This window comes from Phoenix dactylifera, chromosome 13 (genome assembly GCF_051530095.1).
Source record: "Phoenix dactylifera cultivar Ajwa chromosome 13, Ajwa_hap1_PhDact_Kaust_v1.1, whole genome shotgun sequence".
NCBI lineage: Eukaryota > Viridiplantae > Streptophyta > Magnoliopsida > Arecales > Arecaceae > Phoenix > Phoenix dactylifera.
The window spans coordinates 26081810-26097773 of NC_143202.1; the positions used below are offsets into that span (position 1 = coordinate 26081810).

General features: G+C 39.6%; 1 protein-coding gene across 1 annotated transcript; it reads right to left on the bottom strand.

The window, feature by feature from the left end:
* Positions 1 to 6141: 6141 nt before the first annotated feature.
* Positions 6142 to 14973, bottom strand: LOC103719953 (serine hydroxymethyltransferase 7-like). The gene is made up of 4 exons (XM_008809442.6): positions 13104 to 14973; positions 10537 to 10951; positions 6888 to 6989; positions 6142 to 6740 (listed from the first exon to the last, which is right to left on the bottom strand). Exons 1-4 carry the CDS (start codon positions 14157 to 14159, stop codon positions 6517 to 6519), a joined length of 1797 nt encoding a protein of 598 aa, XP_008807664.4. The 5' UTR covers positions 14160 to 14973; the 3' UTR covers positions 6142 to 6516.
* Between the last annotated feature and the right edge of the window lie 991 nt (positions 14974 to 15964).

Sequence of the window (15964 nt, forward strand, 5' to 3'; positions counted from 1 at the left end):
CCAATGGCAATATATATATATATATATATATATATATATATATATATAATGAGTGAGAGAGAGTGAGAGAGAGTGAGGTGGTAAGTTTGTGACTTTCAAGTTTCATGAATAATGATGCAGGCGAAACTATGAGGTAATTTTTTACCAAAAATTTTAAAAAAAATTATAAAGTTATAAAAAAAATAAAATATATAAATAAATTTATCTTATATGTAAATTTAAGTTTTTGGAACAAGTGGCGATTTTAATATGATATCAGAGCAGCGATTCTGAGTTTGAATTCTGTCTCTGTATTTTTTAACCTCATTATTAAAATTTTTACACCGTGATCTCAACACTAGCGATCATAATACTAGAGCGGTTGACATAAGAATATATGATTTTTTAAAAAAGAGAAGTGTAACGTCCAAACAACCTCCCTGCTGTAAAAACTTTCACAAAAAACGATGGGTCTTTTTTGTTCTCAACAAGACAAGCTCGAGGACACATTTGTCTAAATCTGGACAATTGGAGATAATAGAGAAAAAAGGGGGGATTTTTATGCTCTCCATAGTGATGATGGTTCCTTCTTTTCTTCTTCCATTACTGATTCCACGGGCACAAGAACAAGGGAGTTGGCTGGAGATTCCTTCTTTATTTGTACTTATAAAAAAGTAAGGGGAAAAAGAAAGGAAGCATAGCTGTGATGGAAGCTTTTGTCAGATTCGGTTTAGTGTTCGACAGATGGAAGAAGGTAATGAAAGGCCCTCCTGAACGGCAGCCTGACATTATCCGCCTTAGTTCCTGTCCTTTCTTAATAACTAGACCTCAAATCTCATGCCTTTCATCTTTTCTCGGAACCTGATTCCTCTAATCCCCTTCATAAAAGTTTCAAAAACGAAAGATATCTTCTCAAAAGCATGGTGCAAATGAGAAGATATCATCTCAAAAGCATGGTGCAAATGAGAAGATATCATCTCAAAAGCATGGTGCAAATGAGAAGTTTCTTAACTTTTCCTTAAACGCGCACTGGATTAAAGCATTTGGGAATTCTGCAAACACCTGTACCATCACTTCCACTTATAGATGATTGGGGGATCCACTTGCCTATGGGGTCCTCAACTGCTCAGACCCGGACCCCATACATGGCCATGCTTCCCATACATTGATATCAGCGAGTTGCTTATGAAGGTGCTAGAATCCAATCCCACCGTTAAGATAATTCCATGAACAGTCTTTCCCATCTTCACATCCAGAAGCCCCTGTAGGACTTCAAAACATAGGGGATGGAAGCTTGAGGTCGGTGTTTGACATCAACTCGTAGAAATGGTCGATAGCCTCATTCTAGAGTTTAATTGTTTCAAGGATGGCAGCTGCTCATGGCATTCCATTGCAAGACGTTTCTTTGTTGCAAGCCTTCGAAGTCATGGTGGGAATCAGAAGGGGAGTGACACGAGGCGTACATTGTAAGGATGACATTCAACATGAGTTCTTTAGACGAGGAGATGAACTCGTGAACCAGTCGGCCGACGTTGAGCTTGCCATCGTAGCTGCAACCTGGAGTAGGTTGCTGATGGCCTCAATATGGGGTGCCAAGTCGAAGATTTTGGATGAGGAGGAGAGAGAGCATCGTGAAGCCGTGAAGGCTTCCTTCGCTGCAGGGACTTGGCAGGAAGTGATCAAATTCGGTAGACCACTCTTGGGTATAAATAGGGATGCACCCTCTTTACGTCCGTTTCAAACTGGGCCTAATTTGAAATCATATCTTCTCTGATTGACCCCACCTTTCTCTGAGGATTGATCCCAGATGAGACGGAGAACTACCACTGCTGTCGCCTCCTCCCTCGAGTCCCTCCTCCAAGCTCTCTGCCATCACTTCTCTTCCCAGCTCCATCAGCACCTCCTCGCTCATGGCTTTGCACCAGTGCCGGCAACCTCCCCTCGGCTCGACACCTCTTTGCCACCCTCTCTTGCCCTCCATCTTTGCCAGGATCCCATCCTCGCCCCCTTGCACTTCGGCAACCAAGTTCGCCACCTAGCTGCCTATGTTGCCATAATCTCCTGGCCATTTTGGATTGGGTTGTGATGTGGAATGCTTTGTTGCCCATTTTGGATTGGGTCTTATGGCGCTGGAGTTCAATAGAGACGTGTGGTTGTGAGGCATCCGAAGTGATCAGATCATAGACGATATCATTCTTTTTTTCCTTTTTTTTTTTTTGGTAAAAAATAGGAGGGGAGGGGGAGGGGCAGAACCCCACCCGCGTAGCAGCCCCCATTGGACCCCCCTTCCACCAGGAAATGTTCGATGCGGATTGCAAGTTTCCGCGTGCTCTCCCCAATCCGTAGGAAACCCCACTGGGCCATCCACATGTGAGTATGTCACCCCAGCGCTATCTCAGTACTGATGGAAGGAAAGCATATCCACACAGAGCCATCTGGGCGTGGAGCATGTGGTTCCATTATTTAATTGATATCCGTGCATTTCGAACCGAGACAACTCGGATGGAGTCCAAGCCCCCTTACCGCCACGCTACCACCTTGGTGGCCAAACAATATCATTCTTCGAGTGTGTAATCTAAAACTGGATAAGCAGATCCATGATAGGGGTTGTATCTTTATGCGACGGAAGGATTATCCTTTTTTTGTGCGAACCCACTGTTCAATCGTGCAATGGTCACTTTAGGATCTATACAGGTGGATGAATGAAAGAGTTTTGAGTGTTTTGAGATCAATCATTCTTTTACGAGAAAGATGCAACCTGAATGATCCATGCTTATGTAGCATGCACTATACTGGATCTTCCACCCTCGTGCGGAATGCGCTAATGAACGTGTACTCAGGATCAGGGTGTAGAAGGATGGTCATCTAATGTTCTCGAGCATGGGTACATGGGTGGTGGTTTCATGGAAATTGGAGCCTACAGCATTGGATGGGTTGCGGAAGCAAGCGCTCAAGCTTATGGAATTGGTGAAGAGGCATGTTATAATGTTTACTAGTGCGCTTATGGCTTGTAGCCATTGCGGCCTGGTGGATGAGGGGCCGAAGCCCTTCGAGACCATGAGTCAGGAATATAATAATTGATAATTAAATATAAAATTACTAAAAAAATTGAATAAAATGGAAAGGAGCCAGCTTAAGTTGCGTCCGGCATGGTTAACACTTTTCTTTTTAAAAAAATTGGAAGCAAGAATTTATTTCTTTTTTTCAGACTTCTGACAATAGAAAATATGTTTGGTTTGCTTTCTTTTTTCTATAATGAGGACCGGCAATGTGGCCGACGATGAGGGAGGGGGGATGGGGTTGGTGATGTGGTTGAGGATAAAGAAGAGTTTGATGTCAGACGGAGAGGTAATCGAGGGAACAGGGGAGAAAAAGGAAGTGGAGATGATCGAACTAGCGACGCGGCTAGGGATGAGGGATAGCTCGGCATCAGGCAGAGAGATGACCGACGAGGCTTGGGAAGCTGTGGTTGGGTAGGGGCGACAGGGTTAAATGAGAGATTAGGCTGAAGAAGGGGGCGACGGGGTTGAAGGAGAGATTAGGCTGAAGAAGTGAGGTTTCGAGGAGAAAAGCGAAAACCACTTTAAAAAAAAATTCGTGGCATGTTGATGTCTGCATTTTGAAAAGTTGAGAAGCTTATTTACCATATTCATGTATGTGCCTTCAATACCATTTTTTATGATTCTTGCTATGAAACTCCACATCTGCAGGAGCCTGTTGTAACCATACCTAAGGATACCATCATGGAAGCTCTGAGAGTCTTACTTGGTACTTAATTAAGCAGCATCGTTTAATTCAAGTTTCAGATTAATTTTCTCTCCCAATCTTTTATAGTTTGATTTGGGGCACTGAGTAACCCATTTGCTTAACTCCTTTTTTTTTTTTTCTTTTGCTGGTGTCTCAGATATAAGTAATCATCCTGATTCACTGCAAACGAGGAAAGGTACGAAATTTTGGCCAAATTAACTTGTTCTATTAAATACCCGCATTTCTTTTCTTTTTTTTTAACTGAAATAGAAGAATTTTACATAATGTGTACGAATACAACCAAGAAAGTCAAAAAACAGAATATTGCGGAGAGCACTAGGCGCCTCCGCCTTTTTCACCCATAGATGGTCTCCTAAATGGTTGGTGATAAAGAAAGCCACTCACTCCGCAGCCCCATTTGTCTCCCTGAACACATGCTTCATCTGGATAGCCATCTCATCACCCAACATGAACCGAATGTTTCTCAACAGTAGGTGATAATTCCCAACCCCATCTGACATCTGCAGAATCCATCCAATGACCGTCACCGAGTCACCCTCGCGTTTCATTCGTATACATGAAAACAGCATGGACAGGTTGCCTTGTGGGCTGTTTCAGAAAATTACAGAATTGGTGCTTGTCCGATGTATGAGGAATATATGCGATTTGCTGCTGCGAAAGTTTGGGCGTCGGATCTCAGATTCATCGAGATGTTTGATGTCTCATGCATGATGCAATGCATGCTTGGCATCATATATCGTTACCATGGTTGTGGTTCCCAAGCCAGGCGCCCTAGTTACCGAGACATATCATAGCATACAGCAATCTCGGCTCGGCAATCATATGTCATGGCCATGGATGTGGTTCCCAAGCTAGTTACCTAGACATATTATAGGACGGAGGCATCTATCAAGCCTGATGCCCGTTCGTATCATAAATCTCTGTTCAATTGCTTCCCAGATTTTGTTTTGGGAGGGAGAAGGAACCATTCAGATTGCACTGCCATGTCTGTTCTGTTTCCGATACTGCATGCAGCATATGCTAAGGAGTTATTTTTTGTTGTAAATATTAGTTAAACTGATTCTTATGGCTGTAGTTTTCCAAGAATTGAGATTTTGCATCCAAGGAAAAAAAAAAGTGGTAGGAAAATTTACAAGAATTTTTGAAAGTGTTATACATTTTCAAAAAAAAATAAAAATAACAATTTGGTTAGTTTTGGTGGAAATCAACTAAAATCTATTAAAGATGCTTGAGAGGTACTTAGGCTCCCGTTTGGGAGAGCTATGGGCAATAGGTTTTTGAAAGTAGAGATTTCATAAAAAGATATTTGCTATTTGCTAACTATATTTCTAATGTGTTGTGCTACTTTAACATGTGTTTGGTAAATAATTTGAGAAAGTACTTTTGGTATAACAAAATGATCATAAAAGCATTGCATAGTATTATACAGCAGAGCATAATAAAATATAATATATATTAATACATAAATATATGATATAGCATAATATTACTACAATGTAATATAATATTATTATCATATAATAATATAATATTATATACTATAGCATAATAATTTAATATAATATTAAATTATTTAAATTATGATATAATATAATATTTATAATATAATCTAATAATAAAAATATAAAATATTATAATTATTAGCGCATATTAATTTTTTTATAATATAACAAATTTTCTAGGTGATAAAATTGGTTAAACAATTATTAAAAAAATATTTTGTGTAATTGTTATATTTTACCACGGATGTTTTAGTTAAAAAAATAGCTTTTCGACTGAACCTAAAAGTATTTTTCCGAAAAACTCCAAAATGAAGCTTTTCTTAAAAAAATATTTTTAGCTTTCTATAAAAGCTAAAATATCTTTTCGAAAATTTTACCAAACATCCCTATTTCATCTAAAAGTGCTTTAGTACTTTAGGCCTCTTAAAGCTTTCCTAAATGGAGCCCTAGACTGTAAATTTCAATCAAATTTGAATCTATTGTGGTCGAAATTTCGAACCTTAATGATAGTAGATATTTTTCCTAGAGCCTATGGATGAAACCTGTGCAAAACAAGCACAGGATGTATAATTAAGCAAAACAGACCCTGTTTTTGGTCTAGCTTGGTGACCTTAGGAGCCCGTGCAGCCATCAGAGCGATAATTGCGTAACCTTATTTGTAATCACAGCACAAGAAACCCAAAGTCCGCATGCATGGCACAAAACTGATGTTTACCGCAACGCCATAAAAAGATCTTGCAATAAATGTTGCATGGTCGAACATGCAAAAATGTCATTGTTTCCACACTTTGCACCAGATCACACAGCCCAGCTCACTGAAGGGCAAAAAAAAAAAAAACATGACCGCACAAAATAGCTTCTTTGGCATGATCACACAATAGAAAAGGCAAGATTAAAGAGACGTAAGCATATAGCAACTTGACCAGAATTTCAACCATACTATGCAGGTTGGAACAAAATTGACAGCGAGGTTGGAGCAATCTCATATTGTTACAGAAGGTATAGGGCACAGCATGAAAGCAGCGTTTCATTCAGTTGGATAAATAACATAAAACTGATGTAGGAGAGCACAGGGCGATATGGCAGGTTTCAAAATTTATACGGCAACATGCATATTTGATGAAACAGATCCGATAATGAAGAGCCTAAATTTACCATGATATAGGAAAGCACAAGGGGTGTGGCAAGGAATTTAGGACTGTTACCATCTCTTTTACTATATATATATGTATGTATGTAGCAAGATGATCAGCAGGTTGTCTTCCACCTACACATCCGAACCTGGCATGGCAAACTGTGAAGCGAAGGCCTCAACACAGTTACGAAGCTCAATAACATCTCTATTGCTCTGAAGACCCTTGAGAAACTCCTTTTGTAACTTCCCATGTTCTCTTTGCACGTTACTTGCTATCTGTGCAGCCCTCACAAGAAACTCAGCAATCATTTCAAAATCTCCCTCTAGACAACCTCTTGTAGTCATGGCAGGGGTGCCTTTTAATAGCAAAACCAAAATAAGTGGCTATGATCTTTCCAACAGGCTGAAACTGTAAATTTGATATTCACACATGCACGCACACACGCAAAAGTAAATACATCATGCATGTGCACACAAACACACACAAACTTATGAGAGATTACCTATTCTCACTCCTGCAGGAGAGATGGCACCATTATCGCCAAAGATGGGGGTTTTATTTAGTGTCATGTGACAGGCCTCACAAACCTTTTCAAACTTTTTACCTGTCCAAGATAAAGATAATTAGGAAGAAGAAATGCCTAAGTTCTCTGCAGAGTGCATTACATAAATTATGACTTATACTTGAAAAATAAGCTTCGTACACAAAAAATGATCTTCAGAAAATGCGGATCCTGATGTGGCCTGTGTGTGCAACATGTGCAATGAACATCATTAAATTTCTGAAAGTAAGAATTTCTTAATTTTCCTAATTTGTTTTTGTCTGCGTTATGAGTGGGCGCAAAGCAAAAGCAAATAATGGGAAAAGGTCAAAAAATTGAAACACCCAAACTGACCACATATTCTGTGTTGAAATAGTCTTGATCTTGGTCGGAGGACAACACAAACAAAAAACTTTCATATTCTAAATATACTTGGTAATTTAATGATGAGTATTTTAGTTATATGCACCAATATGTTATAAGATCCTTATGGGCTATTAGGCTCAATAGCTAGCAAAATCACTATCAAAATTCACAGACCGTTATTCATCCATGCCCGATCCACTAGCAATTATGCTAGGCCAAGCCTCATCAACGGCAGGCTAGGTCCATGGAGTGCAAGTTAACCCGGTATGTTCAAGACCACTAGAAGGTTGTGGTGTCACAATTTTCTAAACAACATGCAAGTACCCAAAAGACAGGAGAGGTGATTTATTATGGACCATAACTAACAACCATCAGTTTTAATTTTTTTGATGAAAGATGCTAGCCTTCCATGCAAGCCCCAAAGATCTTAATCTTAAATTAGTATTCTTTTCTTTCCCACTTAAAATTGGCATAGGAAATAATACTCCCTCTTCTCACCATCAAACATGCAGGAGTAACATATAATGAGACCATTTCCAAGTAATTCCATATACGACAAGCCACATTTTGTTTTCCCCCTCAAGACACTCGTGAAGTATCTAGCAGATTGATTAAATACTAACAGACCCTTATCCATAGTTCTTACAAGAGGTTGCCTAGGTGACAAATAGACCTCTGAACGGTTGCCTAGGTGACAAATAGACCTCTGAACACCAAGGCAAACCTCACCTGGACCATCATTCATATATATATATATATATATATATATATATATATATATATAAACATGTACTATATATGAATGCATATGTGCCAAGGTAACATTAGTTTTTACATATAAATATAGGTGAAAAACACATAGCACGCATATGTACATATATGTGTATATACATAAAACTATAATTCATATGTGTGTGTGTGTATATATATATATATGTATGTATATGTACACATATATACAGTTAAAGTATTCTCTTGCAATCTTTTTCTTATGTGGCATATATACTAAGAAAGGACTGAGAAACTTTAGACGTTATAATGTTAAAACAACAAATTAACTTAAATTTAGGTGTTAAACAAGTAACTGCAAAAAGATCTTTCATTCAACAATCACAACTCCAATATCTAGCAAGACAAATGACAAAGGAAGCTAGACAAAGTCCACCATCGAGCTAAAACAACAACAATAATATGTTATTAACTTCTATTATATTTATTATAAATTTAGTAAAAGCATAACAAATTACAATATAACTTGAAGGAGACTTCATTGTTTATGTTCACAACACATACCTCAAGGCATGTTAAAATGTTAAACTTGTTGATGTATTTCAAAACTCTAATAGCGAAAATGAATTACTTGAATCAAAGAATGATCAAGTAAATTTGTACCAAGTCTGTCACCTGGGTGACTGCCAAGACTATATAGTCTATCGGCCAGAGTAGCCTAAGCTATTTGACCGCTATGCCCTTATCGAACACAAATGAACTAACCAAGTCTACACTTTTATCCCCATGGATATATAAGGCAATGGTCATGATTAAGGACTCAGCAGCAAGTTAAACTCTTAGTGCAGGCCCAAAGAAACCAGAAGTTGAAATACAAGAATGTAGCCACTGATTGTTGCTCGTGATAGATGACTTTAATGGCCATGGTCTTCCTCCTAGTTAACAATAACCATAGGCCAATAACTTCTTTCTTCCCTCTGGCCTCCCAAATGATGCTTTAAATCTGCAGGGTCAAGCCAGACTCTCTTTTGCTTTTTTCCCCCACATAAACTTTGTCATCATCGACTCCCTAAACTTTGAAGTGTGGGTTACCTGCTTAGATCCAAGATACTAACACTTCCAAAACCTCGTCACTTCCTATTCCACAACTAGCTCGAAACCTGTCCTAGTATTTTGCCCTGCAATCTCACCAAACCTGTACTTTTATATTGATTGGTGAAACAAATATATTGCCAACTTTGGTTTTCCTATATCTGCAATCCTCTAATAAGAACTCATTCCTATTGTCCCATGTTTGTGCTGTTAATTATATCGATAAATTTCACATCCATGAAACCTAACCTCTTACAGTTAAAAGCCCCAATTATCTGTGTCACCATAATCTTAACTGGGTTACAGTTGATTACTGCTCCATTAAATGTTAACAATCCTTCCATGTTGGTAAGGCTTGGGCAATCGTTACCCACCACCTGCAATTTATCTTCCAAAGGCATCCGACATGCTTACTTGCATATTACACTGCATAGTACCAAAACCTATCCTCCAGACATGATGGTTAAAAATAAAGCAGCACATGACATTCTCTATGACTGAATCATTACAGAGAACTTAAGAAATTAATTTAAGAGAGGCTGTTGTTAGCAACCATATAATTGGAACGCATAGTTTCAGATATGATCAAACAATCCTCACACTTTTCTTAGATTATATCAAATAACTATTTATATTTAAGAATCTATATTTCAAGAATTAGTGGAAGTAGCTAACCTGGTTCAGGTTTTGTATTACCTAACCGCTTGAAGCTATTGTGAACATTTGAAAAACAGCAGCATAGGATGGTTGTTACGCAGTCTTTTAGTGAATAAGCTAGGTTCAATTCCAAACCTTAACCAAAATAGAATTTCCAACTCCCCTTTCTTGTCAGGAAGATGTTACAACAACAAAGATGTCACCGTATTTTAGGAATTCCACCAACCCTTCCTTAACAAGTTTGTATACCTTCTAGTTAGAGGCCCTAAAACAAGAAGTAAAGGTGAACAGCCTTTCCAGCAACATCACAAAAAAGAAGCAAGTACCTATGGCCTCCAACCCTTCCCTTTTTTCTTTAGCATACAGGGTAACAGTCTGTAGAACACTCTCAAAATTTATCATTGCAAAATTATTCAGCATTTATAACTTATACGGAATAAACCAGACAAACGTAGTAAAGAAAAAAAATGGCCACCTGAAGGTAAAAACAGAAAACACAAAGACAGTGAGAGGGCACAATAAAAAGGGGAAGGTCTGAAGATCAATACAAACTGCAATGCGATTAGTAATTTAAAGAATGCATTGCTTCTCCTCCATTTGCTAAGAGAGAACTTAAAAACTCAGCTAATCATGCCATTGTAATTTTTCAAAATACAATTTAACATATCAAAATTGAGGACAAAAGGTCCCTTTTGAGTTTGCTAACATGCTCGAGCAAACAGTACCATGCTAGAAAAGCAGAAAAACTGTCCAGAGTTCTAAATACCTGTTAACCCAAATGTTCTTAGATCCCAAAGTAGCAAATGATTGTCTGTACCCCCAGTGACTAATCTGCAATTTCTTCTCAGCAAAGCAGAAGCTAATGCTTGAGCATTTTTCTTAACCTGTTGAATATATGCTTTATACTCAGGTGTAGCTACTTGCTTTAAAGCTATTGCCAAAGCAGCTATATGGTTATTGTGAGGTCCCCCCTGAAGTGATGGGAAAACAGAGAAATTTATCCTATCTTCAAAATCGTACTGCTCGGCTTCATCTGTTTGACCAAGGGAAAGTCCCTGCTGTCCCAGCTTCCTCAACTTTCTTCCTTTTCTGAAAAAGATTATACCACCCCTAGGACCTCGAAGGCTTTTGTGAGTTGTGGACGTAACAATATCGCAAAAATCAAATGGGCTAAGGCATTCCTGCAAAACACAATTAATAATGATGGTATACATACACAAATGAGTTTTTTCTCCACCATTCAATACTAATGAGATATACATTGAGCAAAGCAGACTCTAGCCCAAAAAAAGTATGAACAATGAATAAAATAATAATTATCTAATACAAAAAGGGAATAAAACCATTGCCATTTCAAAAATTAATAATGGGCAGCATATTAACAACTTCATTTTAGACAGAATGCACATTCCAAAAGCTCTCATAATGAACAGATGAAAAAATTGGAATCAAAGTTTGCAACCATTACCTTGCAACCTATGGTAAAAAAAAGAGTAAAAGATAAACGATTAAATCCCTTCCAGTACCTTGAATGAATGATAGTTAGTTCCCACCTAATCCGGTCATCAAGTTTACCTAATTCTTAAAAATGGTTTCTTAAATATCTAAACCTAACAGCAACATTCCACTCTTCGTTACATCGGTAAATGGGAAAGGACTACAGATAAATAAGTATCAACACATTCAAGAGACGCTTAACTGGAAATGCTGTTTTCTGTAAGTCCAGCCAACAGATTAATGGTACCAAATCATTGCATTGTGAGTCATGTTTCTACAAATGTTACCACTTTATTTTCGCCTATTTGACAAGGATAAAACAACACATATCTTCAAGGTTTTACTGCAGCATATAAAAGACTATTATAAATTGTACAAAAATGACCTATGTAAATATTTCGAGGATTTTGATGGACTAAGGACTCGTTTGGTTAAAGAAGGGGGGAAATGCGGTCAACGGGAAAACAAAGAAAGACCTCTTGTTTGGTTGAAGTTTTCAAAAGAGAGAGATGGAAAAGTAGCATTTCCATGGGAATAAGATTTTCATATTTCATGAAAAAGAAAAATCTATAAGAAACATAGAAAAACCACTTTTCCTCCGGTTGAAAATTATGATCTTTTTTCCAAAACTACCCTTAAGCTATCAAAATCAATGGATAAGGTCTTTCCCTTTATTAAGGGTATAATAGATATTTCACATAACTTTCTAGAAAAGTAGATACTCAACCAAAGATAAGCTACACTGAAATGTACCACTTTCCCATGATCAACAAAACATGCCAAAATCATTTTTTCAGACATCATATTCCCAGAAATCAGCTTTCCAGAAAAAATATTTTGGTGAGAAAAAAAATTTCCCACAAACCAAACGAGTCCTAAGTCTTACTGCATGTTTTAACATTCTGATCTGATTTTATCTTTTCATTTTCAAGATTGCTTATCCATGTCTTCAGTTTTTTTGTCCAACTTTTGTTTCACTTTTGTGGCCTAATACTTTATCTAACCAACATTATCCATATAAACCTTGCAAGATACACTACATTGCTACACTTATAACTGTTACTATCAGTATCCAAGCTTATGATTCACAAAGTTATAAATGTTAGACATCTGAAAATCATGCACTTAGCACTGGATCACAATGGAATACCCAAAAGGTTTCCATCATAATTAAGCTAGAGCATTGCCAAAGACCGTTTCATCCCAACACTTTTTACTTTTCCACAGAAATTATACTCCTTTAAATTGAATACCTTCTCTCATGACAAATTAGGCTCTTCCTTAATGATTTTTCACTCTAGATTGCTGCCTTTCCTTACAGATACTTAATGTTTAAAGTGCGAATGCTGTCAATTCCATTTAAAGTCCATTTATTCCTTATTTTTTAAGTCAAGCAAACCTTACACATACAGACACCCAAAAATTACAAAAGAGGACTCCAACTGGTCTTTACTGACTTCCATCAGAAAGCACAAAAAATATGGTAATACAGAATCCTCTTTTTCCCATATATAGGCTTTATACCGAGAGGTTTGAAGCTAAAATTAGGTATCAAAGCTTCATGTATATCTAGGCAAACATTTGAGAACTCATATCATAAGCCTCCATATCCATCAAATCTAAGACTAGCATGCACATGAAGACAAATTCTGCTTACCCTTATTTCATGACACAAAGGGTAATTATCCTGATATATATGCACAGAGAGATAGAGCAAATTGCATACTGCTAACATGAAAGTCAAAAACTTTATCTAAGCTATTAAACAACACTAAGCAATGAACCGACCGGAAAATTATATAAGAAGAAAATATTTTTTCAGAAAAAATTATTCACCTTGGCTGCCACAAGCCCACTAATATGAGCCATATCACACATCAACACCGCCCCACACTTATATGCAATCTTCCTAAGCCGACCATAGTCCCACTCCCTTGGGTAAGAACTCCCTCCACAGATCAGTATTTTCGGACGGTAATCCATCGCCCTCTCCTCAAGCTTATCATAGTCAATATACCCTGTGTGAGGATTCACCTTATATGACAAGCTCTCAAAGAATATCGAGGCCCCTGATATCTTCTTCCCACTGGGTGTATAGTAGCCATGGCTCACATGCCCACCTGAAGGTGAATCCAACCCCATGATTCGATCCTTCGGGAGCAACAGCCCTGTGTACACCGCGAAGTTAGCAGAGGTACATGAGTATGGCTGGACGTTTACACCCCAGCTCTCCGGATCAAGGCTGAAGGCGGCTAGGGCACGATCGTAGCAAAGCCGCTCAATTTGATCAATATACTGGTTCCCACAGTAGTACCGAGCGCCGGGCAGCCCCTCGGAGTACTTGTTGGTTAGGTGGCTGCCCAGAGCCTCAAGCACGGCGCGGCACACGAAATTCTCCGAGGCGATGAGCTCGATCCCCCGGACCTGCCGCATCCTCTCCTTCTCCATGATCTCAAACACGTCTGGATCCGCAGCGGAGAGAGGCTGGTCCCCCCAGGCCCGGACGGTGGCCCGCCGAGACTCGAGGTCCGGCCCCGCGGCAGCCCTCTTTGAAGGGTGGAGCGACGTCGACGAGCAAGAAGACGAAGACTCCCCCCTCCGATGCCTCTTGAAGCACATCGGGTACCCCAAGATACTGAATTCCTCCTCCCGCTGCTCGTCTTCGGACTCGTCGGGATCGATGGCCCCGACGGAGGAAACGTCACCGAGATTCTCCGACTGCTCGTCCAGCAGCTGGAGGGGGATAGACCGAGGGGTCTCGGAGGGGTCTCGGAGGCTGGGTTCGATCTGGAGGACGACGGAATCATCGGCCACCGGACCGCAGGGCGGCGCAGCCCCGTGGGGGCGGTGGAACCCTAGCGAGAGGTCGGATTGGGAGGCGTTGAGATCCATGCCGAGGAGAAATCAAGAATCCAAAACCCTAACCCTAGCCCTCGAAATCAGCGGGGGAGGAGGAGCAGCAGTAGCAACAACAGAAGCAGCGGCAGGAGCGGCAGAAGCGGCGGAAACAGCGGCAATAGCAGTAGCGGAAATAGGAGAAAGGGCGAGGAGGCGATTCCATTAACGGCGGCCGGAAGAATAGTAGAGGGAGCGGGGGCGAGAGAGAGCCCAGAAGTGGATCCGAAAACTAGAAATGGGGAAAGATCGGAGGGAGAGGGGGGGAGAAGAGTGAGAGGGGGTGGCCGCAGCGTCGTGGTTGGGCGACTGCCGGATTTTTTAACGGTAGCGGAAAGGAATTCGGAGAGCGGGGAATGCTATGCACCCGGACGGGAATTCGGGGTCGGGGGCGGGGGAAGCACGTTGTTCTCATCGGAGGGATCAGGTCACCATCCTAATATTTAATATAAATTCTTTCTTCGTTTCGAAGTTAATGTCAAGAACAATGCTTCGAGGAACGGCTCCTTTGCCACGTTTCATCAGGAGATTGGCGGGATGGTTGGGCGTTGTGTCATGGGTCTCGTATAAGAAGACGGCAGGGATGTCCGTATACGATTTTTTATGCGCTTTTCCGGAGCACAGGCTCGATAGTAGTTGTGGGTGAATAAGATAGTCAGGACCGGTATCCATGCTGTACGCGTGTGGATAAGATAGTCGTCGTGGATGAGATATCGCGAATAGGAGGACAGCTCCAGGTTACATTTCTTTCCTAGCTTCTATTATGTGGCTACTCTATCTCGGCACCAAGGAAGCTTGAAGGCGAGTAGGCGAATGGGAAGATGCTAAGAGGAAAGTTTCATAAGGATACTCTAGTTTCAAAATATTCTAACTATTTTGTCCCAAGCCCCGTTCAATTCCCCACCAACCATATGCACATCTAGTACTAGACGTATATGTATATTCTTTATAAAGTACTTTTGGATAGCAGATTCACGTTTTAGTATATTTATGTATATTTCAATGCTTTGCAAGTCCTCTTACATTTTTTTCTGACGTTATTTTACTAAACTTTCTAACCTTAATTTTAACCACTGGACGTATATAAAAGAAATATCCAAACAATATGATTTAATTTGATAAAATCCTACAAGTTATCATAAGATCTATGCCCATAAAAATATATCAATTAGCAAGGAAGGATATTAATCAATTGTGCATGGTTTCTAGCCCACTCAGCTATATAGATAGGGATGGCAACAAGCCAAATATGGGTCAAATAGGCCATTATTCGTACTTATCTCGATGCAGAACAGAGCAAGAGATGGATAGAGATAGAGAAAATATATTGGATGGATCAAATCTGATAAAATTATAAAAATTATTTTTTATTCAAATCAATTTTTTAACCTCTAAAATAAAATTTATAAAAAAATTATATTTATCCGGACCAGATTTGTGACGAATTTTCTCAGTACTTAGATCTGCACCGGACCAGCAGCAAGTCAGGTAGAAACTGTTCGATGCAGGCCGCAAATTTCTGCATATCCTCTTCGACCCATGGGCTCCCTCCACTGGGATCAATACCCATGTATGAATATGTCACTCCAGCGCTACCTTGGTACCAGCGGATCAGTAGCACTTTCATTGGTAACATCCAAATGTGGGGCATCCGATCTTCAAATTTAATCGAGCCAACGCCCCTTCCATCCTGTCTCTCTCACCTAACCAAAGAAAGCAGAAGACAGAAGTACAAAACTAGATAAAGAGAACAAGGTGGGGCAAGGAAAGATCAAGCGATCTTTCGTATGTGACAGCCATCG

Bases quoted from the DNA above. Each gene is read 5' to 3' on its own strand.
- LOC103719953 (XM_008809442.6), bottom strand. From the start codon at position 14,159: ATGGATCTCAACGCCTCCCAATCCGACCTCTCGCTAGGGTTCCACCGC. The intron at 6,990-10,536 runs GTATTTAGAACT...TATCTTGGACAG, and splicing joins AAGAACATTTGGGTTAACAG to GTAAAAAGTTTGAAAAGGTT. The intron at 6,741-6,887 runs GTAATCTCTCAT...TGCTATTAAAAG, and splicing joins TCCTGCAGGAGTGAGAATAG to GCACCCCTGCCATGACTACA.